This window comes from Pieris brassicae, chromosome 8 (genome assembly GCF_905147105.1).
Source record: "Pieris brassicae chromosome 8, ilPieBrab1.1, whole genome shotgun sequence".
NCBI lineage: Eukaryota > Metazoa > Arthropoda > Insecta > Lepidoptera > Pieridae > Pieris > Pieris brassicae.
In genome coordinates this window covers 10,422,168-10,445,381 of record NC_059672.1, presented here as the reverse complement: position 1 = coordinate 10,445,381, position 23,214 = coordinate 10,422,168, and the positions used below count along the sequence as shown (strand labels likewise).

Here is a 23,214-nt window from a genome sequence, read left to right as displayed (position 1 = left end):
GCCAAACAAATCAACTATCCTCTATAATTAATGCTTTTCATTTGAAACTTAATAATAACGGAATAATTATGATGAATGTCAAATTACTGAATCACGTTTATTTGTATGTGCTGCCATCTTGTACTCAGTAGCAATACCTATGTATGTAACAGTCTTTAGAACTTAAGGTCGATTGAACAAGAATTATATTGTTTTGTACTTGTTATTCTGCCATCTAGTAAAAAATCATATGACTACGTAAAATTACAGCTGTAATTAACAATATTGTCAATAATTGTTACTAAACATAAATATAATTATTTTTATGTGTGCACTCTATATTCATTTAGCCTTTACATTAATTTATTTATTATAATATTTTTAAAAATACTAACTTTAACATTATTCCAGGTCAATTGTCAAGTTGTTCAAACTGACAGTAATATAACAATAATCAAATTTCATTGTTTTGCAATGTCTGTGCTACAAATAACTCAAGTATGAGAAAGAAATTAATGATAAATTCCATTAATTGGGATTTTTATGTTCTATAAATTATAAATTTTAATTTTTACCTTCATTACCTTTAGTTTAATAATAGTCGAAGCGAAGAAGAAATATTATAAGTCGGCAATGGAAATAATCACCTGAAACTGACTAATATTGGTATTTCTTCATATTACACTTGATTTCAAAATGAACATGTTTGGTAAAAACCTACGCCTTATTTTCTATATTAAAAGTTTAGGTAGAAAGGTTAACTATAGTACAATAGACGCTATAGATACATTCTCCTATATGAGCAGACACCTCAATAAAGGAGATACTATAATGCCTAGATTTCCACAAAACATGCATAACGATTTCACTAACAATGATGGATATATAAGAACTTATAATACCGATCTGTCTAAATTGTCTGGAATTGATTTAGACAACATTCTATTAGAACTAGAACATCAAAACAAAGATAAAGAAGTAATAAAATTTATCAAGGAATGTTTTGAATATAAAATAACTATTGGAAAAGATGTGATTAAGAAACTATTTAGAGTGTACAGTACAAGACCTAAAGTTGAACTTGTAGAACTTTTACAAAACTACTGTTCTAGGATCACACCTGTTTTGTATAAGAAAAATGGAGAATTTGTCCATTATGTTGCAAAAGCTCAATGTATGAAAGGTAATTCTGATAAAGGACTGTCTATTTTACTTGATGCCTATAAAAAAAATGAAAATCTAAGAGGGTTTTACAGAATAATTTTAAAGGATCTAATTCAGGACTCAGTTATGAACAGATCAGAAGCGTCCCTTGTTATTTTTAAAAGATATGTATTAGAATTTAGTAATAAATGGCAAGACAATTATCCATTGATCTGTCTTTGGCATATTTGCTGGAAAAGTGATTGGTTCTCTGATCAAATGTTAGCTGATGAATTATTGGAGACCTCTAAGACTCTCCAACGTATTATAGCAGACATGTAAGTTTAAAAAACAAATTGTATTTTAATATTACAATGTATTATAACTTAAGAGTATCATCAAAAAATCAGTTTTTATTAATTTCAGTGTTATATGTAGTTTTTTAGTCCTGTATAGATTTTTGTTGCTAAACATGTATATTGAAAAATAAATAAAATGTGATATTAATTGATACTAATACTTTTTATAGCTCACCTACCATTTGTCTTAGTATTTTAAAAGAACACAATGAAGACGCAGTTACAAGACTCATGCAGTCTCTATTGAAGTACAAAATGATGGATCAGTATGCTAATGTAATACAAATTCTATTTAACTTTAAGCGTAAGTACTTCATACTTGTACGACTATGGTGTAGTTGTTAATGCTGATGGTGTATAATCCAGATGATTCAGGTTTTTGGCAAAATAAAAATTGTTGTTGACTCAAACAAGATATCTTAAAAATTGATCTCTATACCAGAATACTGGTACATTGGTAGTACTAAAAATATATTATTTGTAAAGTCCACACAAGTCAAAATCAATCTTAGCATAAATATACATTTAATTTTTAACAAAGGCCACTCAGATTAATTAATGTTGTAGTATTTAAAACACATATAAGTTATTGATACATGTCTGATAGCTTGTATTGTGTGAACTAGATAAGTCACAGTTTGTTTCTTCTCTAACAAATATGTATGTTTCTTACCCCTTCTTCATTAGGTTAATCAAATAAATATTTATAATTCAAATTATAAATACATATTTGGAGTGGCACAAATTCAGCTGACTTCCATCTTCTCGCATATTAATATTATTAGCCAAATGCAACAAGTTTTTTTTGCCCAGGTCACAAGTTTAGAAGACCATCAATTATATTTATAAAGTATTAATGATTACTTTTATCCTCTATGCACTTACTAGGGTTTTTATTACAATATTATTTATACAGAAAAAGCACTTAGACATTAATAAGTTTATTCTACACTATTTTCCATCCATTAAATATAATGTGCATGTGTGTGTATATATTTGTAATTTTTTAGTAAGATACAAAGATGTAAGAGGCTGCACAGAAATCCTACGGAATTGTGAGGTGCTTGGAGTTTCCATACCATCATACCAGCAGAGCCAGTTCATCAAAGTTATGATTAGAAAGGAAGGTGACAAGACAATTCCTACTAAGGTTGAGGACTTTAAATTTAAATTTTAGTTTGAAGTAAGCCAACAAGTCTGTAAAGTTTGCTCGCTACATGAGTGTGACATTGAATTTCATAAAATCAACATTTTAAAACCGTACAAAGTGTGGTTTATAATATATCAGTATTTTGTGATAATCTAACTGTATGAAAGTTTTGAGCTATATACACGACACATATATACATAGTACTATAATATATATCATGTCACATTTCAAAGACAGTTGAATTATAAAGCATATTAATTTATATGAGTGATTTGAGCAAAGAACAGACAAACTTTTTGCATGTTTATGAGTAATACCGTAATGTGTACAACCAATTGTGACATGATGAAGTATATATCATAAAATTCTTCATAGATAATTTTAATAGAGAAATCAAGTATTCTATATTCATGTTTTAGACTTTACAATATGTTTGTATTAAATTTTTTCTTAATAACAATAATAAGGACTAAAAATTGTTATTTGTATAACAGTAAAAGCATAATATGTTTTACATCCTCAGGATTGTATCATGTAAGACTTAATAGTAATTCTGTAAATAAAGAAGTTTTAATATGTATTGTACATATTGTCTGTATAGTATAGATATTAAATTGAATACACTTTTTCTATATCTATTGTTTAAATATGCCTTGTTAAAAACCCTTGAACATTATCTTACTTCAGTTACCTCCAAAGCTCAATAGGTAGCGTTAGTAATATCCATCGAAAACCTACTTTACTTTTTTGTGTCTACTTGTAAGGTACAGGAAAACATCGTGAGGAAACCACATTTTGCCTTTGAGCTTAAAAATCGTTGGTGTGTACGGAGTTTATCACCTACATGCCTATTTAGAAAAAAATATCAAGAAACAAAAATCTGAGCCCAAGATAATTTTATAATGGTATATAACTATACGAAATACATTTGATGTATTTGTTTTCGGTTATGTATAATAGTTTATTACTCCCAATAACAACGAGGAAACGTGTAAAGGTTATCAGTACTTCTATTTAACAACACACTATAATTTACCTTTAGCGTTAGTAAGCTCATTTTTTAGTAGATTCTAGGGTTCTTTTCACATCCCTTAAAAATAAACAGAAACAGAAAAATGAACCTATTACAAGTCGATTATTATTTTTAAAATATTAGATTAATTAATGATTTCCCGCGCAACAGCCGAATGTTCGTGTGCTTTTTCAATTTGGTATTTATAGTCAAAATATTATATTCATGTGCGGTGCTATAACTCCCTTTAATATCCATCACAAAAAAGATCACCAACTTAATTGATCATTATATTTTTAAAAAGAAAAAAAATCACCAACTTTGAAATAAAAAGATGTCGATCTTAAAGTAATAGCCCACGTTTTAGCTCATGCGCTGTATTCTTTCGGGTTTTGGCGCCACCACCGTTTTGTTATTGTAACAGTGAATGTAAGAAAATATGACTAGATATTTTTAAATTTCGCTGGATACATAATTAAAAAATGTTAATTTTTTATGACATATGCTTTGACTCTTTAGCGTGTATATTGACTATTGAGCAGTGTTGGTGTGATATGAAGCTACCTAACCTACCTAGATAAGAGGCTGTTTGCCATTATCCACGACTAACAAATGAATGAATAGACTTTGAAACTCATTTTTTTTTGTTAGACGGATAGATCGTGGACTTTTTTGTAGATATTGATGTCTCATAATAAACATGTACATCACTTTACACTGTATTGTCCATAGTTTCTGCATTTAGTATTTTTTGTGGTACATTTTGGATGTTTACATACGAGACTTCAACTTTTTAGAAATATTCTGTAGATAGGCCACAGGATGTAGGATTATTATGGTGATAGAATTGTTCAAACCGGTCCAGTCTATTCAAGGCAAATAAAGAATGAAATCATTTCTCTTTATAATATTTGTGTAGCTACTAAAATACTCATGCTATTATAGAATGACACATTTACTTTAAAACATACAACCCATTTTTTTACGCAATTATCAAACTTTCATAAACGTAAAAATTACAAAAAGTTAAACTACTGCCATAATATAAAAAAAAATTACAAAAGAAACTCCGGGTTACCAATAGAAACATTATCTTTATTGAGATTTTCCAATAGGTACATAGGTATTAGCAAATAAACTTAACAATAAATATATTTAATACAATAACATAAATTGGCTAAAATCTTGTTACTTCGCCATCACATTTATTTTCTGTGGACTGCTCTTGCTGGATTTCCCTTCGTCGAATGATGTAAAGCGTTCTAAAACAAAAATGTTTTTTTTACTTGCAAACTTGCATAAAGTTAAAAACATTGCCATAATATTAGATAAAATAAAAAAGTTTTTTTTTACTTTTATACTCTGTATTGGTTACTAGTCTATGTCAAAGCCACAAAGGGAATACCATATGACATTCACCTTACTGTCAAAATAATTTAAACATCTGTTTATGATAATATTTGCCATTTTAGTATTAACAAACGCAGTAGTGAGGTCATTACTACTAAATAATACTGTAAATATTGAAAAATTCATCGATTCCTGGTAAAAACGCGACGTAAACACATTTCATTATTATGCCAATTTAAATAGAAAACGTCTGAAAATAATATCTAATGGGTTACGCAAGTGTTATAAAATTCCGTTAACGGATATAACCGCGAATTAATTAAATTTAACTGCGCAATGTGTCGTGTTTTTTAACTTAAAATATAATTAAAGCTACTTGTAAATTTTACTTATCTATCCACGTTATTATTATTTTTAATAATAAAACCGGTAATTGACCGAAGGCATTTTTTGTCATTATGTATTGCTTCGGCACGTGAAAATATCAGATACTATTACGCATATTTATATTGATCATACTCTATATAATATATCTGTCAGATTTGTTTGAGTGGTGTTAATACAATATAAAGCAAACTCATTTACTTACTACTAATTCACGAATGTATATTATATATTTATGACCTTTAAGAAACGTTTGGCACACACTGTTATATTTCATTCCCTTAAAAACAGCGTCAACGCGTTATTGCAGTATAATAAAACTGAATTACTATTTTTATAGAACAGTGGGAAAACGGGCAAGAGGCTCACGTGATATTAAGGCATACGTATGGCCATGCCCATGGATAATCTCAACGCCAGTAGGCGCGAGCTCGTTGTCGGGCCTTCTTGAAGGACCCTAAATCTTTTTACGTGGGATTTGAAGAGAAATTATTACCTATTCTAAACTATTTAAAATTGACAGTACTTACATATAAATTAGACTAGCAGGAACTGCTAAGCTGGCACTGATGAGATAAAAAGCTCCAGCGAACGTGGACAATGTGCTCAAGTAGACCTTGCTGTAGACCGGCGAATATATTACTGGCACCAACGCTTCCGATATGCTGATTAGAGAGCTCGTTTTACCTGAAAAATAAAATATTTATTATTTAAAAGTCAAATACTATAAATACATAATACCTAAGTTTTATTTAGGAAAACGAGGGCAACAGGTTTGATACTAAAAGTTCGTGTCTGATCTAATATATGAGACAAAAGTGTGATCTAACACGAAAGAAGAAAAGCATTTAACAGCAAATATTACTGCTGTCAGAATGTTTATTCAATATCACGATACAGGATTAATTTTGTATGTAAATTTGCACAGATAACTTAATAAATAGGTTTACAATAACTTAAAGACAGTGAGTACATGAATGATGATAGTTTAAAGATAAGGTTAGGGTAGGATGTTTATGGATGGAAACTGTTACCGCGCCTCCCGTCCATAGCAAACAGACGAGGCTGTTCGGTTTTAGTGGGTAGGTGTCCATTGCACCATACGGTCTGAACCCCACAATCCCCGCGTCACATTTAAATCATTGCCCCGGCGTCAGTAAATTTATAAACAATAAACAAACAATAAAAAAGGATGTTTATGGATATCCTGGGAAACTTGGGTTGAATGCTTTGGGGAACCCCGAGGGCCCATCTTAAGGGCGTGAGTGCAGAGGATTTTTATGGGGTAGGGTGTCGCTTCCCCTTTGAATGAGAGCTGACGGCTTTGAATGGACCCGTCAAGCTCGATATCCATGGCGCGAGTTTGTGTAGGCGCATATTCACCATTAAAAAAAGGATGTTTATAGATGCTCTGCCGTGGGCTTGGATCAAGGGAAACTGTTACCCTGTTTCCCGTCCTAAAAATGGGGCCCTTGCCTCTTGTAGTAGTAGTAAGGATTCAATTAGTCTCCAAGGCCGAAACCCGTTATCCCGCGTCACTTTATTAAGTTGCCCAAGAGTGTGAGACACGAATTATGCAGAAATTATATCAAGAATTAGTATGAAAACTAATCCATATTCATAGAACGTGCTTCTTCTCCACTCTGAATGCTATTCTATGTTTCAGTTGCTTGTAGTTGTAATTAGACAAGTATCCAATCAACTCTATGAATAATTTTGCCACTTTTTATCAAAGTAATAACTGTACATGTAGCAGGTTTTTTTTATAAAATTCAAATGAAATAGTTAGAAAAAGTAAACATTAATTAACATTTTAATATATTTTTTATTAAGAATTTAATTTTGTCATCAGAAATGATAACTGTTTTTGTTAATTAATATAAACAGTTATAATAGTAGCTGAAGATAATCTGTGTCACGAAGTCACGAATGAAGAAGCTTTACGGCGCGCCAAACGATACCGAGGACTCATTTTGACGATTAAAAAGAAGGAGATAAGATACTTGTGACATGTGCTTCGACACGAACGGTACCGACTTCTTCAAATCATCATGATGGGCAAGGTCGAGGGGAAAAGATGCGCTGGCAGAAGGAGGAAGTCGTGGCCCGCATTATCAGAGAATGGACGGGAGTGGCCAGCGTAGAACAGCTAATGCGCTTGGCGAAGAATAAGAAGTATGAGGAGCAGACCGCCAATCTCCAGTAGTGGATAGGCACTACAAGAAGGTTTTTTTTTTAATTTAAATAAATTCAACAATTTCACGTTGACCTAAGTTTTAGCCTTCATAAGAGGTTCAAGCCTCTAGGCCAACACTGCTCAAAGGTATTTATTTACATTAAGGATGTACCGATACGCCTTTTTGCCGATACGATACCGATGCCGATACTCTTATAGAAATATATTTGGATACCGGTTTAGTGAATTTAAATTAAGGTAAAATACATCAAGTTTGGTTTAAATTTTTAATTAAAATTAAATTAAAATATAAACAGTCACAAACTTTGAATAAGATTAAAGGTTTAGTTCACTAAATTTAAGAATTAAGATTAATAATTAAATTAAAATATTTAAATTTGATAATTAAAATTAACATTGATAAGATTTTTGTTTAAAAAACAGAGCATCCTCATGTTTTGGGGAGGAAGTCGTTTACGCAAGTCTGTCTATATAAGACATGCAGTGGAAAATAATCTCTCAGATGCGAACTCATTTAAAAGCCATAAATAAGGATAGCAATACATATAGCTTTGGAATTATCAAATGTGGAAATTCCAAATTTGAAAAGTATTGTTGTACATGTGGCATCGGCAATTAAAACATCGCCGATATATCGGTATCGGATGCATCCCTAGTTACAATAGATTATAGAAAATACTGAATTGTAAACAGAAGTTTAAATTATTTAAAATATCATATACAAGGGAGAAGGATTTTGCAAATTTATTAAATTGAAAGATTTACAAAAAATCCAAAATCAAGTTAGATTGTTATTGGTCAACGTCCATACCAATTACAGTCAAGCGAGACGATCTGCCTTGTGATTTCTTCACTTCACAGCTATCCTTTTATAATGTATTCAATAGCCTTCCAATAAGGGACGTATCCAGGCTTTTCTGGTTTATTTTGGTGTAGGTGTAGTGTGTCCTACACACATCGTGATTCTAAGACATTCTGGATCCTCGTGATGTCGATGTTGTTTTGTTAATATAACTTTCTGAATGACTAACAAAAATAATTACAAAAGTCTATAGAAATAAAAATGTTAATAATTTTGATCTTGTTGTGTGTAACGTACTGTCTGCGGCGAATCAGATTTTCTACGGCTTTAAATTGAAAGTAATATTTTGATTTTCTTTATTCAATCTTAGATTATTAGCCATTTTTTTCTTATGGTGAAATGTTACCTAGGTAACATTGTGAGTTAGCAACAATTTTATTCCTGAATGAAAAAAGTTTCAATAAAGAATTTAATCGCATGGTTTAATCATTAAATTTATAATATTTGGCATTTAAAACCATGACCTATTTACATTACATTTTATAGTCTCTCACGAAATTAAAAAAGTACTGATAATACGGTAGCCAACTTTAAGCAATATTTACATAATAGACTATGATTTAAACTTAGACCTAGCTATTCTCACCTCGTGGTATACCTTCTGGTATACCCATAACAGCTTCTTGAGTTCGTTTTTATTGTTTCATCAGGCATTGAACCAATACTCTTTGAAATCTAGAAAAGTATTACTTGGCTAAACAATGATAATACCGCATAAAGCAAAAACATTTTGATATGTCTTTAAAGTCTTTCATTATAATTTAAATAAGATATTTTATACGCATATTGATCACACTTCTTTGTTTATAAGAAAATATAATCTATTGTTTTAATAATGAACAAAGCAAGCGAGTAGACCAATCTAATTTACAATATTAACAATAGCCGTGCACAATTTGTTTAAATTGATAACGAAGATCAAAAATACATCAAGGTTAATATTACAGTGAATTTTTGTATATCACACATTAAGTAATAAGTCATAATCATGATGCAGTTTTTGTCCGTGGCCCACAAAAGGAGTGGTCTTATCAGCCTCTCTCTACTCTACTTAGGGAAAAAATATCTGCCTCTACCCATGATGACACTGTCATCAACATCCACAACATCCGAAGATACGCAAGCTCCGTAGAAGTGGCGGCAGCTTAACGTAAAATAAGCTTTTCTTACTTAGCAACGTAGAAGTCGAAATTAGTTTACTCATATTGAATGAAATACATGATATCTTCAATTTACACGATCTAAGAAGAGCCAAGGAGTTATGTCGGGTTTTCTTATTACCGTAAATGTCTACAAAATATTATAGAGTTGAGCTTCGTTTCGGAATGGGAAGTCCTCTGTTGGTAGCCAAATATACCACCGAAAAATGACAGACTGAGGATAAATCCAAATAAGTAAAATAAAAACAAATCTTATATTTATCATTTGGTAAGGTAAATTTAGTTAACCTTTTGAAACGTTAGAACTTTAGTTTTACGTGGGTAACACTAAAATTTTTTAGAACTGGCCAGTTTTTTTACTTTACTGGCAAATTTTAGAACTCTTTGGTAACCTAATGTCGAATATTGCATTTATTTGTAATCTGTTTTTGTGAATTGGCTACAAATCTAAATTTTCTTGTTACACGTCAAAATTAACCTAATCTGAGAAAAAATTCGGTCAATGATTTATTATGACTTTCATTGTGGGCTTACTCAACAACAAACCTATGATAGGCTGCGATTAGCATTTCTTACTGAAGCCCCATCTCGTTCACCACGACAATGCTTCAGCGCACTCCGCAAAACGGACTGTTGAATATCTGACTATGGCAGGTGTCGAGATAATGAGTCATCCGCCATAAAGTCCTGACCTGGCGCCCTACGACTTTCGACGATGTGTAGAGAGGAACGGAGATTACTTCGAAAACAATAAAAGTATCGGCAACTCTACTAGTCGTTTTTCATTTTCTAAATATTTTCAGTGCTACCTAGGTATCTGTTTTATAAGTGTTTAAACAAGCAAAACGGCTTTAAAAACGTGTTTAATTTTGTTACATTCTAGGAACTAACTGGATATGTACCACATTAAATTTTTGTGTAACGAAATAAAGAATTTTTGTAATTGAAATTATTTTTATCGTTTGGTATGCGTACCAATTCTTAAAAGGACTTGCAAGCCTTCTGTCAATGTAAGTGTTCATGGACGGCGGTATCACATAACAGTTTTGCCATTTCCCTCCTATTACATAAAAAAACATAGTTTACAATTTAATACAATTCCAACAATTTCAGGCAACACTGAGGAACATTAAATTGTAAATTAACATCGACTTATTAGTAATGAACAACCAATCCAAGACCTTTTCAACGATACTTCTAATGGAATATTACCAAATTTACATCTTTTAATTAACATTTGTAATGTAGTCGTGACGTAAAAGATACGGCGAATTGAAGTTTAATAGAAATAAGGCTTTTTAGACAAATCAAATATTATACTAATCTCCTATGTAATTATAAGTGATAATATCATTGTGAAAAGACATAAACATGGCAACTTAATTAAACGTATAAGTTTATACACGTGTATAAACGCCTTTTACGTTATCGATTTATATAAATAAAAAATAAGATGTTAAATACCTATGACCAACTCATTTTTATAGTCTAATTTTCTCGATAAAGCATGTGTTCAATATTTCAAGCGAAATACAATGTTTATTTTTTCTATAAATTAGTCTTGTTGAACGAACTATTACTGCATTTATAAATAAATCCATAATGATATACACCCACTTCAAGTACTGAGTGTAATTATCAGTGGACAGCAATTACTCTATCTCTGTCCTGATTACATTTATTAATAAACTGGCTGCTGCAAGATTTCATTCGCGATATCTCAGGGCAAGATTTGAAGTCGAAAATCAGCGCGGAATATCTCCCATATGTTATCCAAGAATTGGCATACTTATACTCCAAATCAAAATGTTACCCTTAAAATTGATTTAGATGTAAAGATTATTTTTATATTGTATTAATTATGTTTTTTTATGTAATAGGAGGCAAACGAACACTAAGCTCACCTGATGTGATACCCATGGACACTCGCATTGCCAGAAGTCTCGCCAGTGCGTTGCTGGCCTTACAAGAATTGGTACTCTCTTTTCTTGGTAGTGCGCGGCAAAAACTGCCTTAAAAATCGCTCAATTGTGGAACGACGGACATCGAGGTGATACGGATGGTATTTTAAATATTGTCTTGACGTTCGAGAGCAAATCCCATCTGCCGAATTAGTCCGAACAACACACGCCATGGTAAATGCGGTGTTCTCTAAAAAAAGATTAGATTAGAGCCTCCTGCCCATTTGCCCCCTATTTTATAAAAAAAAGAAAAAAGATGCAGAGCCTCTCTGCTAGGGGGCAACGCCAAGGATCAAGTCGCACGGAAAGTGACTGGTCGTTGACGATTCGAATCACTCTTCGATGAATACGGTCAATCGGAAGGAGCTGGTACTGGGGAGCTCCCGTCCAGAGGTGAGAACAGTACTCCATGTGGGGCCGAATTTGCGTTTTATATATATCCATTGTCTATCTTTGATGACAGTTTTAAAATCTGTTATAAAGTAAGCGGTGTAAGTGCACTTATCAAGAAGCTCCTTACATTATATACAGATATGATAAAAAGTAGTACAAATACGTTATAAATTTATTAATTAAGGTTATCCAGGCTGATACGGGTACTTTAAATTGAGACTATATAATATATGTTCCGAGGATGCATGTCTGGAGCAAAGTTAGCATTTAACATAGAAAGGTAACAACGCTCGTACAGTGTAGGAAACTTTGTGAGGAAACCGGCTTACACCCAAAAATATATTTTTTTACACCGAATAGGGAGGCAACTAGCATACTTCTAAAAAGGGCAGTCATTATAACTCATAGGCACCGAGTGTATGCGTTGCCGGCCTTTCCTACATATAATTAGTATGTATTATTATTATTTTCTTATGTAGCCAAGTTCTCATTTCAAGGATCGTCATGCTCGCTTAAATGTCATTGCTTGTGGCGGCGTCCATGCGTCAGGTTGTCTCTCTCCCTTAAATATGGCGAGGGGGCCGATAGCTGGCCATGCGTGATACTCGTGAACGGGTGCTACTTGTGGTGACTGGTCGAACTTGAATTCGCGTATGCGGTGATGTTAGTTATTTCGACTATGTATTTGCGTGTTGTTCCCACGAGAATGTAAGTGCGTGCTCCTATTTCACCATATCTCCTGCTGATGTCATGTGGAACATGGTGTAATGGTTGCAACTCCTTACAAACGTTGTGTAATACAAAAAACAAACATGGCGGTTAAAATTGCGAGAGTTTATTGCCAGGTCTTCTCTTCTGTTCTATGCACTTGATTTGAGAACTGGCAGTAAATGTAAAATTAGAAGCATTTAATGTATTTTTTTTGACTTTGACTTTACAGTAGACCGGGAGTCGCAAACTACAGTCTTGAGTCGCTGACCGTGAAGGACTTATAGCCATCAATGTGGTGCTATGGCGTGTATTAGCCACAGAGACCAAGTCATAGTGTTTCTTATTTCTTGACAAAGCCTTCAATCTACTCTTCAGTCGGTAGCTCATGTCTGGGCGCAGGCATAGGCGGAAGCGGCTGTCAGCAAGGAAGAATGTGGATCGGATAATCTTTTACCATCTGTATCTGTCCAGCGCCTTTAATTTCACCTTAATTAATGTTCTACTTTATTCAAATTACCATTAATAGCAATAAAAATTGTAAAAACACGCAATTTATTTTAAAGCTAATTTATCAATGAATGGTAGCTGAGGGATCGCGTGAGTCGTGTCAGATTGTTGCATTAACAAAACTAGCACATGATAATCGATTCTTGTCAATGTAAACCGAGTTATAAATTGTATAAAGATGATTGTATAATCATGTATTTTTGTAAATTCGTTTAAAATAACATCGGTGACGCTACAAACTAAATATGCCTCAGATTTATCATGATATATTGTCAATATAATAGGCAAGAAGGATCCTGACCAACGCCGTAGACTTTTTGGGTCTAAGACTAGCCGGTTTCCTCGCGATGTTTTTCTTCGTTAAATGCGCATATAGAAAGTCTATTGGAGCTAATTGGATGGAACCTAGGACCTCAGGGATGAAATTCGCACACTGAAGCCACTAGGCCAACACCACTCGTCGATTTTGAAATATTTTTGTAGACATGCCATATATATAGAACATTAATTGTCAATATTAATAATTATATTTCAAAGATATTTTAACTAAAATTTTATATTTTGTTGTAATGATCACATTTGATGGTCAATGATCACGGTTGAGGTTAAAAATAAATAAATCAATGATGCTACAACATTTTGGGTCTGGGCCTCAGATTTCTGTATCTGTTTCATGATCGTTCGTGAATTGAATAGGCAGTAGGTGATCAGCCTTCTGTGCCTGACACACACCGTCGACTTTTTGTGACTAAGGCAAGCCGGTTTCCTCACGATGTTTTCCTCTACCGTTCGAACGAATATTAAATGCGCACATAGAAAGAAAATCCATTGGTGCACAGCTGGGGATCGAACCTACGACCTCAGGGATCAGAGTCGCACGCTGAAGCCACTAGGCCAACACTGCTCTGGCTCTGGCCAACCTTCGGTTGAGGTTAGTAAAAACAATAAACACCTATGTAGTATTTTGACAAATAGATAATCTAAAACAAATTTAAAAAGTTAGGTCCCTGTGACAATGTACCTTTAACGCTGGCAGTTTTTCTCGCTGTATTGCGATACTTATTTGTTGAGTGAGGAAAGCTCCAGCTCTGGATTCACCGGTATTATCTACCAGGCAACTTAAATCTTTAATTAGCGCCTGTGCATTTGAAGGCCTTATATTTGAGCCGTTTATTACTTTCCGCCTGCTCTGAGAGAATGAGACTATTCAATATATACTAAACTGTTTCTGAAGCCATAACTAAAACCTCAAGTGTGGAAAATTGAATTAACTATATGCGCTATAATTATCAAATATATATAATGATAATGTCACCCGTCACTCCTGGGTTATATTTGTAGTCAAATATTTTGTTTAGTTCGTTCATTGCGCTGTGGAAATCTTATATGTTCTAAAATATTAATTATTATAAAAAAATATAATATATTAATTTTCCTACTACGAGTTGTTCAGGAGTTAATTAGTTCAAAGTCTTAAAGGTCTCAGTCATATTGTGTCATGGAGTTTCTAATACCGCTTTATAGATATATATTGTAATAATTATTTTTTCATGAAACAAATTGTTACCGGAATGAGTGATCTTAGAAAACAGTCAAAACAAAATATGTGATAAATTATCTTTTCTGTGTCTAAAATCTAAATGATCTAAATTAAAAAGAGGGAGACAAAATGGTGGTACTGGTATATTTTAAAATTCGAATACGGATTTCTAAAGGCCTTCTAACATTCTTCACAGAACATAATAATAGTCCAGGAAATAATTGTCTAAGGATTGTAAATACGTTTGAAATTTAAAATTCATCACAAATGCGAGGTTTACTAGTTAACGTGTATGGTCCGTTAAGTTGTTCGACATATTCATGAACCCCAAAAAAAGTTTTCAAACAATCAAAAATTATTACTTACCAACTTCATCTGCATTGACCAACTTAGTAGCAATCGATCGAAGGGACGTCGCAGCAGCCGCACTGAACATATCTAGAACTGGTCCCAGGAAGTACACAGTTCTGTTCGGTGCCATCGCATACACCACACTGGCAGCTACACGGCTGACACAAGCAATAATTCCGATAATGCTGTCTTCGATTTTCCATCTCTTACTGAACAGGTATATTGTAATGAAGGAACCTGTAATACGATTATATAATTTCATTAAATTTTGAAGACAAAACTCGATTAATACAATCGAATAGTTAACGTTATAATATAAAATTTAAAAAAGTGCGTGCGTGGAAAGTACACATATCAGAAGTGAAACTTCTTTGGTAAACTAATTCTTAAGTCTTGTTCATATTTATACAAATCTAAAACTTTACATTTCCGAGACTTAAAAGGGATGGTAAAAGGAAGATATGTTAGGAGTTTAATGAATTTAATTGTCACTAAAATATTAAAAGTGACGAAAATTAATACTAATCACAAATATATTTTTTTTAAATTACTTTTTCGATATTTACATGATTCGATGAGATTTATATTGGTATTTTTGTGACTAAAACATTATGATAAGTAAAATATGCAATATAAGTTCATGATTCAACATTATCTAAACATCTTGTAATAGTCTATTGTCGTTCTACTCGCGCTCCATGGCTATTTGCTTAATGCTACGATCGCTCTTTCTCACTTTCTCTCAATCGGTCTCAATCACTCTCTCCCTTTTCTTCGGCAAAAACTTTGAACATCTTCGTGACGTTTCACCCGAACAAAAATACCTTATGTGCCTTAAGAAGTTTCAGTTCAAAAACGGCAACACGATTAATAAAGTTAGTTCCGTTTCGAAGAAGTGTTGCCATCTTCGTTATATTGACTTTAAATTAGTTTAGTTAGTTTATTTAGAAATTTGCGCAAATGTTATAATATGTTTCTGATTGCAAAATTCTATATATGCTACATATCCAAAAGAAAATAATAGCAATTATAATTCAAGATATTCACGGAGCAAAAAGATCTTTGCCCGGGGTTAAGTTCGGTGGCAGTTTTGGAAATCTTCAAATATATGTATGTTAAATGAAACTCTTTGTTTGAAGTTGGGTGTCAATTGGCTTTAATTGTTTAAAATATGAGCTTATAACTAACACAACACAGAAAGGGGTAGCGACGTGGACGAACAAAAAACTAACTGTAATAAAATGTAGTAAAGGGATATTTTTTAAATCTAACTACAGTTATATTACCTATAAAGTATATAAGTGTAGGCGACCTAATGGACATTATCGGAAACGAGAATGTTATAGCACAATTTATGAGCGTGGGAAAAGCTAAAGGGCTATTTTGGCATTTGGTTTACGTGTGTGTAACTTAACTAATATTAAGTGTTCGGTTTATAAAATTAATATTCTTTTTTATAAAGTAAACTGTTGTTAGTCTGTGTTAAAAAAGGGTAGAGAATTATATAGAAGTGTATATGATTTAACACACATAACATAATTAAATTATGGTACATTTTGTTGTTTTCGTAGTTATCTTGAATTGAAGAGTTACAGAAAAAAATTGGAAATATCTCTCAATATTATTCATTCAATTACAGAAAAATAAACTAAACAATGTACCAAAATATTTATGAAATAATATTATACATTATATAATATATTTCGAAATAGAAATATAGACCCGTGTAAAGAGTTAATTAACTTGAAGTGGTCAGCATTCCTAGAGTGAATGATATTAGGAGATTTGTGGTAATTATTTCGCAATATTTCGAAAACGAATTGAAATGCGTTGGGTTTTTACGTGACCGTTTACGTAACGTGAGTAATACCATTATTAAAGAGGAATCAATTTGAATCGCCTACGGTAGTAGTTGATTATTAAAGGATTACGTATATTATTAAATATGACGTGTCGTCTTTAATTAGGCGACAATCAAACTATAAGGAATAAAACTTTGAATTATTGTTAAGTTAAAAATTTACATAATACACGAGCATTATATTTAACTTCAATCCCACACATAGCCGGCATAACTATAATCAACACATAACATTCCTTTAAATTTCTTTTGTACAAACATTACCTGTCCACATCGTATCCCTAACTTTCTTACTCACTTATTTTAAATTATCGTGATTTATGTGTCTTTTTACTTTCTATTTTTATCTTTTTAGTTTAGTTTGTTCTTTTTGGTCCTGTTTAGTTTTGTCTTAATAACTGTGTATTACATTTATTTTTGCACTACTTGCCTATCTTATGTAATTTAATACATTTTTATTTTTTTTCCTAACTCACAGTGGTTGCCTGGAAGAGATCGCTCGAAAGCGATATGGCCGCCAGTTGCCCTCGCTTTTGATTTAATTATGTTGATTTTTTTATATTGTAGTGTAACGAAGTGTAAGTAAATAAATAAACATTCGCATAACTCTAACATCTAACTAAAATCAGAACCGAATACGTTCGCAACAATATAACCTATTTCAGAATGTCTTTACAACAGTTTGCCTCCTGAGATACGGGAAATAGAAGCAGTGTATCCGTTTCAAATTCGCCTGCGAAGTTTTCTGGTTATGGACTCAATGCAATATGCGACGGTGGCATAATATCTTTTTTCTCGTGTAAGTGACAGTTTTTAATGAAAATAAAGTTGAAATCTAATTAAAAACATATATTTTTAAATGATATCGTATGTTTTATTATAAAACTATAAAATTTCCATTTGAAAATCGTTTTTAACTAGACTCGAACGGCATCTTATCAATAAATTTTACAAACAAAACAAATTGCATTTTGACGATGTTTCACACTCTAAAAGTCGTATGTGTCATGTTTATTTACACGTTTTATTGGAGTTACTAATAATAATTTCCGATGCTAAACATACGTGTGATGGGTTATGATTATTCACATCATTCTTATGACGTCTAAAATATGAATACTTCTAGATCATTCCAACTTTTATAGACGAATGATTAAGATTGACAATTGTCAGAATGAAACCACAGATTATGCAATTCTATTGAAATAATGGACAATAGCAATTTTTATTGCAGAAAGAAAATTGAGATCGATTTTAATAAATATTTCATTTGTTGCATTATTTTATGTAAAATATAGCATGGGAAAAATTTAGGTCTCATTAATAAATAATTACCCAACATAGCGTAAACTGTATTTTGAAAATAAATAAGAAAACATGATAGACCTATCGTAAAAAAACTAAATGGACTCCACCAACTAAATTTCCGGGATTAGAATGGGGTTTGTGCTTCGAAGGAGAACGTCTCAAATTAAGGCAATCACAAGCTTGTACAACGGATTGGTTAGAAGTGTGTTAGAGTGTCACCTAAATACTGTCTTATGTTGGAGCAAAAACCGAATAAGTTTAGATAGTTTGTATTAGGGATAAAGTACAATAAATTAGAGACAAGACGGGACCTACAGTTGCCCTATTATCTACCTAATGTCTTGTGGAGGATGGTGAGCAATCCCACTCGCGTTCTTCTCTTCTTCAAGAACTCGTTTTCTAACCGTGTACAGCAAGGTTTGGACCAAGGACCACAATCCCTTGATGCTAGTTAATCTAAGTTAATGACAATCAAAATATATTATGAAATTACGAGAAATACATGAATAATATTTTTATATTTCTTCATTCATCGCTCTAATAAACTGTCACGACTTATTGATCGATGTATTAATTTTAACGGGTCATTGGATTAATTTTTTGCAAGGTTGTAATTAAAATGAGATTATTTTTATTCCATTAAACCAGTTAAATATTAATATAAAGTAATACTATGATATTAGGTCCTTACATATGAAATTGGCGTTTTGTATGGGAGGAACAAAAAGTCGAATATTTTTAAATATAATATATTTAATTAATGAAAGTATGAACCATTGTTTTCTATGCACTTTTGCCATCTCATAGGTAGTTCATTTATCCCTTTAGTAAAAAAACAGTCGGACGGGAATCAATAAAATCTGTGAAGGCGATTTGGACTGCCCCATCAGAGTTAAATTTTTTCCCTTGCAAGAAGTTGTCCAAATTTCGAAAAAAATGGTAATCTGTTGGAGCAAGGTTCGGGGAGTACGGAGGATGTCTTAGACATTCCAATTGAAGCTCTTCTAATTTGGTAGCCATCTGTTGTTCAGTGTGTGGTCTTGCGTTGTCGTGAAGTAGCAGTGGCGTGGAGCGATTGGCCAGCCTAGGTTGTTTAGCCACTAGCTTTTCCATCATGGTTTGCAATTGCTCACATAGACATCAGCCGTAATAGTCTGGCCAGATTTGAGAAAACTGCAATGAACAATACCGGCACTAGTCCACCAAACGCTTACAAGTTACTTTTTTGGGGTTAATTTTCGCTTGGGGCAGGATTTGGCTGGCTGGCCAGGATACAACCATTGCGCTGAGTGCTTCCGATTATCGTAGAGAATCCATTTTTCATCACAGGTAATGATTTGGTTTAAAATACCTTGATTATTGTGCCGGTTCAGTAATGTAACGCAGCAGTCGACGCGCGTTTGCCGGTTTGCTTCAGTCAATTCGTGAGGTACCCACCTTTCAAGCTTTTTAATCTTCCCAATCTGCTTCAAGTGAATGAAAACAGTTTTATCACTAACACCGCAGCCTGCAGCTAACTTGGACGTGGTTTGCGATGGATCCGCTTCCACAATAGCCTTCAATACTTCATTATTAACTTGGGTCTCAGGCCGTCCACAGGGCTTGTTCTGCAGGTCGAAATTTCCAGAACGAAAACGTTGGAACCAAAAACGAACTGTGTTTTCTTTTGCAACATGACCGCCATACACATCATTTACCCTTCGAGTCGTTTCCGTAGCACTAGTGCCACGGCGGAACTCGTACTCGTAAATAATGCGATACTTTAAGTTTTCCATTTTGTAAAATGAGTGACGCAAACAGAAAAAAACAGCAGAAAAAAACAAATGAATGACGGTCATCGAAGCAAAAATACATGAGTAAATAGCTGTACAAATTTGAAATTCCTAACCAAATAGGAGGTATTTGAGGTCAAAGTGGCCAGTACGACAAAACGCCAATTTCATATGTAAGGACCTAATATTAATATTCTCGTTTTGTGTTTGTGGACACAAGTCTATGTTTTATGACAATAATATATTACGCTTTTTGGACTATTTGTGGTATTGGACAGATCATAGAGATTTAAATATAGAACGAACATTGAAATGTTTTTACAAAATATATGGCGCCACGAGTTAAGGCGTTATCTGTATTCCTATATGGATAAGATAAAATTCAGAAATAATTTTAATATTTTGTGCCAGTCCTATTTTATTTATAGCTATTTCCATAATGGTAAAACAAATACATACACATTTCTGTATCCATGTCAATTGCATTTTAATTAAAAGACCTTGATATTTACTATTAAAGTAAATGCTTGATCACCGAAACTGAATACTACAGAGTATTACTCCAACATAAACATATTTTTATCTCTATTTAGCAGGCTGTAGGTTATTTTAACACCTATTATAATATTATTGTTGACATAAGAGAGATAAGATAAATCTTTATAAGAAATTATTAATTTCGTCGAGTTGCGACGGCGTCCCTATTATGTGGAGAGTAATTTTATATGTGCCAAATGCTACATAATGCATCTACGACGTAGCAAAGAACCGGGAACTAGATAAAAAAGGTGGCAAACATAAATCATTTTTACTTGTTTTCTTATTTACAGACTATCATCATCATTATGTCATCTATGCCTACTATCCTGGCCTACTATTTAACTTAAAGTCTTGCTGGGGGTGGTGAGAAACGCAAGTGTACTCCAAGAACTCGGGTATCTTAAGTTATATAAATAAATATATATATAATAAGAGCAGTGTTGGCCTAGTGGCTTCAGCGTGCGACACTCATCCCAGAGGTCGTAGGTTCGATCCCCAACTGTGCACCAATGGATTTTCTTTCTATGTGCGCATTTAACATTCGCTCGAACGGTAAAGGAAAACAACGTGAGGAAACAGATTGCCTTAGACCCAAAAAGTCCTCGGCGTGCGTCAGGCACAGAAGGTTGATCACCTACTTGCCTATTCAATTTACAAATGATCATGAAACAGATACAGAAATCTGAAGCCCAGACCTAAACAGGTTGTAGCGCCATTGATAATTATTATATATATATATATATATATATATATATATATATATATATATATATAATATTAACTAAAGATACCCGATTTCTTGGAGTACAATATATATATATATATATATATATATATATATATATTATTTTCGATGTTATAATAAATAATAAATAAGTATTTTATTTTTAGTATGAAAATTCTATTAAAATAAATATTTAGTCAGTTCAAACCGCTAATGTCGAGTTTCTTTTTAAATTATTCTTAATGCAAAAAAACCGACACAGAAATGCATTCGATTGATTCAATTGAATGATTCTTTGATATTTTATTATTAATCTAACTTAATACTCAGATTAAAAGAAATGTAAATAAGTATGATTAATGTACTTTTGATTAATGTCTCCGGGCTAATATTTATTCTACGTATGAATAACGCATGTACGATATTTGCGTCGTAAGTTACAGGATAAAATTTTAAATAACGTTTTTAAAAATTTTAATTTTACAAGTTACTATTATATCTACAGATGATCTGAAATTACTTCAACAAAAAGCCTTTGTGTTTTTCGATTATAAAATTATTCAACTGGAAACATAATATTCGCATCACACATGATGGCATGATAGTATAAAGTGCTAATTAAATATTAGGCTAATTTGAGAATCGTATGTTGGCGTCAAAAAGTCACCACATATAGTATTGTCTTTGGTTAACATAGCTTTTACACATGGAAAGAAAACATTTTTTTAACCGGATTAAAGCTATTTGTATTATTATAAACTTATAATTATTTACACGGTGACCACGCACGCTGTAAAGCACGCCAAACATCGGAAACATTTAAATTTAAAATTATGTAAATAATTATAAGTTTATAATAATACAAATAGCTTTAATCCGGTTAAAAAGTCACCACATATCTAAAATTATCGAGCGCTTAGCTGATAGGATTTTAAAATACTTGTAGTACTCAAACTACGGTGGATCCTGCCAAATTATTTGCCTTGTTTAATAGTAAAAAAAAATCACTTACCAACAGTACCAACAAGGACGGAGTATGTTAAGAACAAGCTGTAGTCCACCTCGGTGAATTTGAACTTGTAGCGCGTGAACCAGTATGTCATCTGCGCCTCACCTTACCAAACGAAACATCTATTAGTCAAGTGTCAGCGTGTGCGACGATTATCTGCAAACAATTAACAGCTACTTTTGCTGTAACAGTTTGCTATCCTAATCTATATATAGAATTATTATTACATATCCTGACTGACTATCCGATGTATTGTTACGACAGGTACAATACTGAACAAATTAGGGGAATGAACGTATCAGAGACGAACTTACAATAAATATTGTTGAATAATAACTTAAGAAATCTTGCTAAAATTTGTTGTAAATATTATACAAAAATTGTTAAAAGAAATGCTATTGACTTATGTTATACATATACCTTAGTTACTTAATACATTCGATGACAATGTAGTCGGGGAATTAGCTAAAAAATCGTTGTGTCGTCCTTGGATTTGGATCCGTGTCATAGGTCTTTACGGAGCTCCAAACATCAATTGATTTTCATAGTCAAGTAGGTGACTTTTTGGTCGATTGTTAAATGAAAAATATGCCGGTTTCTGCGTGATATTTTCTATCACCGTTCAAATACACAAACAAAACTTACGAGACCTGGGATAAGAACATTTCCCACTACTATACTTACTCTTGTAGTGGTTTATCTATATCGTATTACGACAGTACAAATATCACAATAAATTATTAGTAGCCGGTATTATATTTTTTTTAATTTCCTACACATCGAAAATTGCTAGATTCCTAATCTAGTCTTGTATTATCATTTTTGTTAAACTAATGCAGTAGAAACTGTGGTGAATATAATTACATTAAGAACTATTTATAGACACCAGACAAGTTATTTGTTTAAATGGTTATATAATATAATCAAGTCTCATTACTTTA

The 23,214-nt window shown here is 32.5% G+C and overlaps 2 protein-coding genes across 3 annotated transcripts in view; one reads left to right on the top strand and one right to left on the bottom strand.

Moving 5' to 3' along the window:
• Positions 1-464: 464 nt before the first annotated feature.
• On the top strand, positions 465-3,228 carry LOC123713678. The gene is made up of 3 exons (XM_045667481.1): positions 465-1,460; positions 1,652-1,785; positions 2,492-3,228. Exons 1-3 carry the CDS (start codon positions 676-678, stop codon positions 2,656-2,658), a joined length of 1,086 nt encoding a protein of 361 aa, XP_045523437.1. The 5' UTR covers positions 465-675; the 3' UTR covers positions 2,659-3,228.
• A 1,489-nt stretch (positions 3,229-4,717) lies between these two features.
• Positions 4,718-23,214, bottom strand: part of LOC123712870 (proton-coupled folate transporter-like) — a 29,150-nt gene continuing 10,653 nt past the window's right edge. The window contains exons 2-5 of one of the 2 annotated variants that reach the window (XM_045666212.1): positions 22,277-22,378; positions 15,075-15,296; positions 5,908-6,064; positions 4,718-4,905 (exon numbers count right to left, since the gene is read on the bottom strand). In XM_045666212.1, the coding sequence (XP_045522168.1) occupies positions 4,821-4,905; positions 5,908-6,064; positions 15,075-15,296; positions 22,277-22,378 (566 nt within the window). In that variant the 3' untranslated portion in view covers positions 4,718-4,820. Of the gene's footprint in view, positions 4,906-5,907; positions 6,065-15,074; positions 15,297-22,276; positions 22,398-23,214 lie in introns of those variants that run through there. The other variant, XM_045666213.1, reaches the window with a different exon arrangement.

Bases quoted from the DNA above. Each gene is read 5' to 3' on its own strand.
- LOC123713678 (XM_045667481.1), top strand. From the start codon at position 676: ATGAACATGTTTGGTAAAAACCTACGCCTTATTTTCTATATTAAAAGT. The intron at 1,461-1,651 runs GTAAGTTTAAAA...TACTTTTTATAG, and splicing joins CAACGTATTATAGCAGACAT to CTCACCTACCATTTGTCTTA. The intron at 1,786-2,491 runs GTAAGTACTTCA...GTAATTTTTTAG, and splicing joins AATTCTATTTAACTTTAAGC to TAAGATACAAAGATGTAAGA.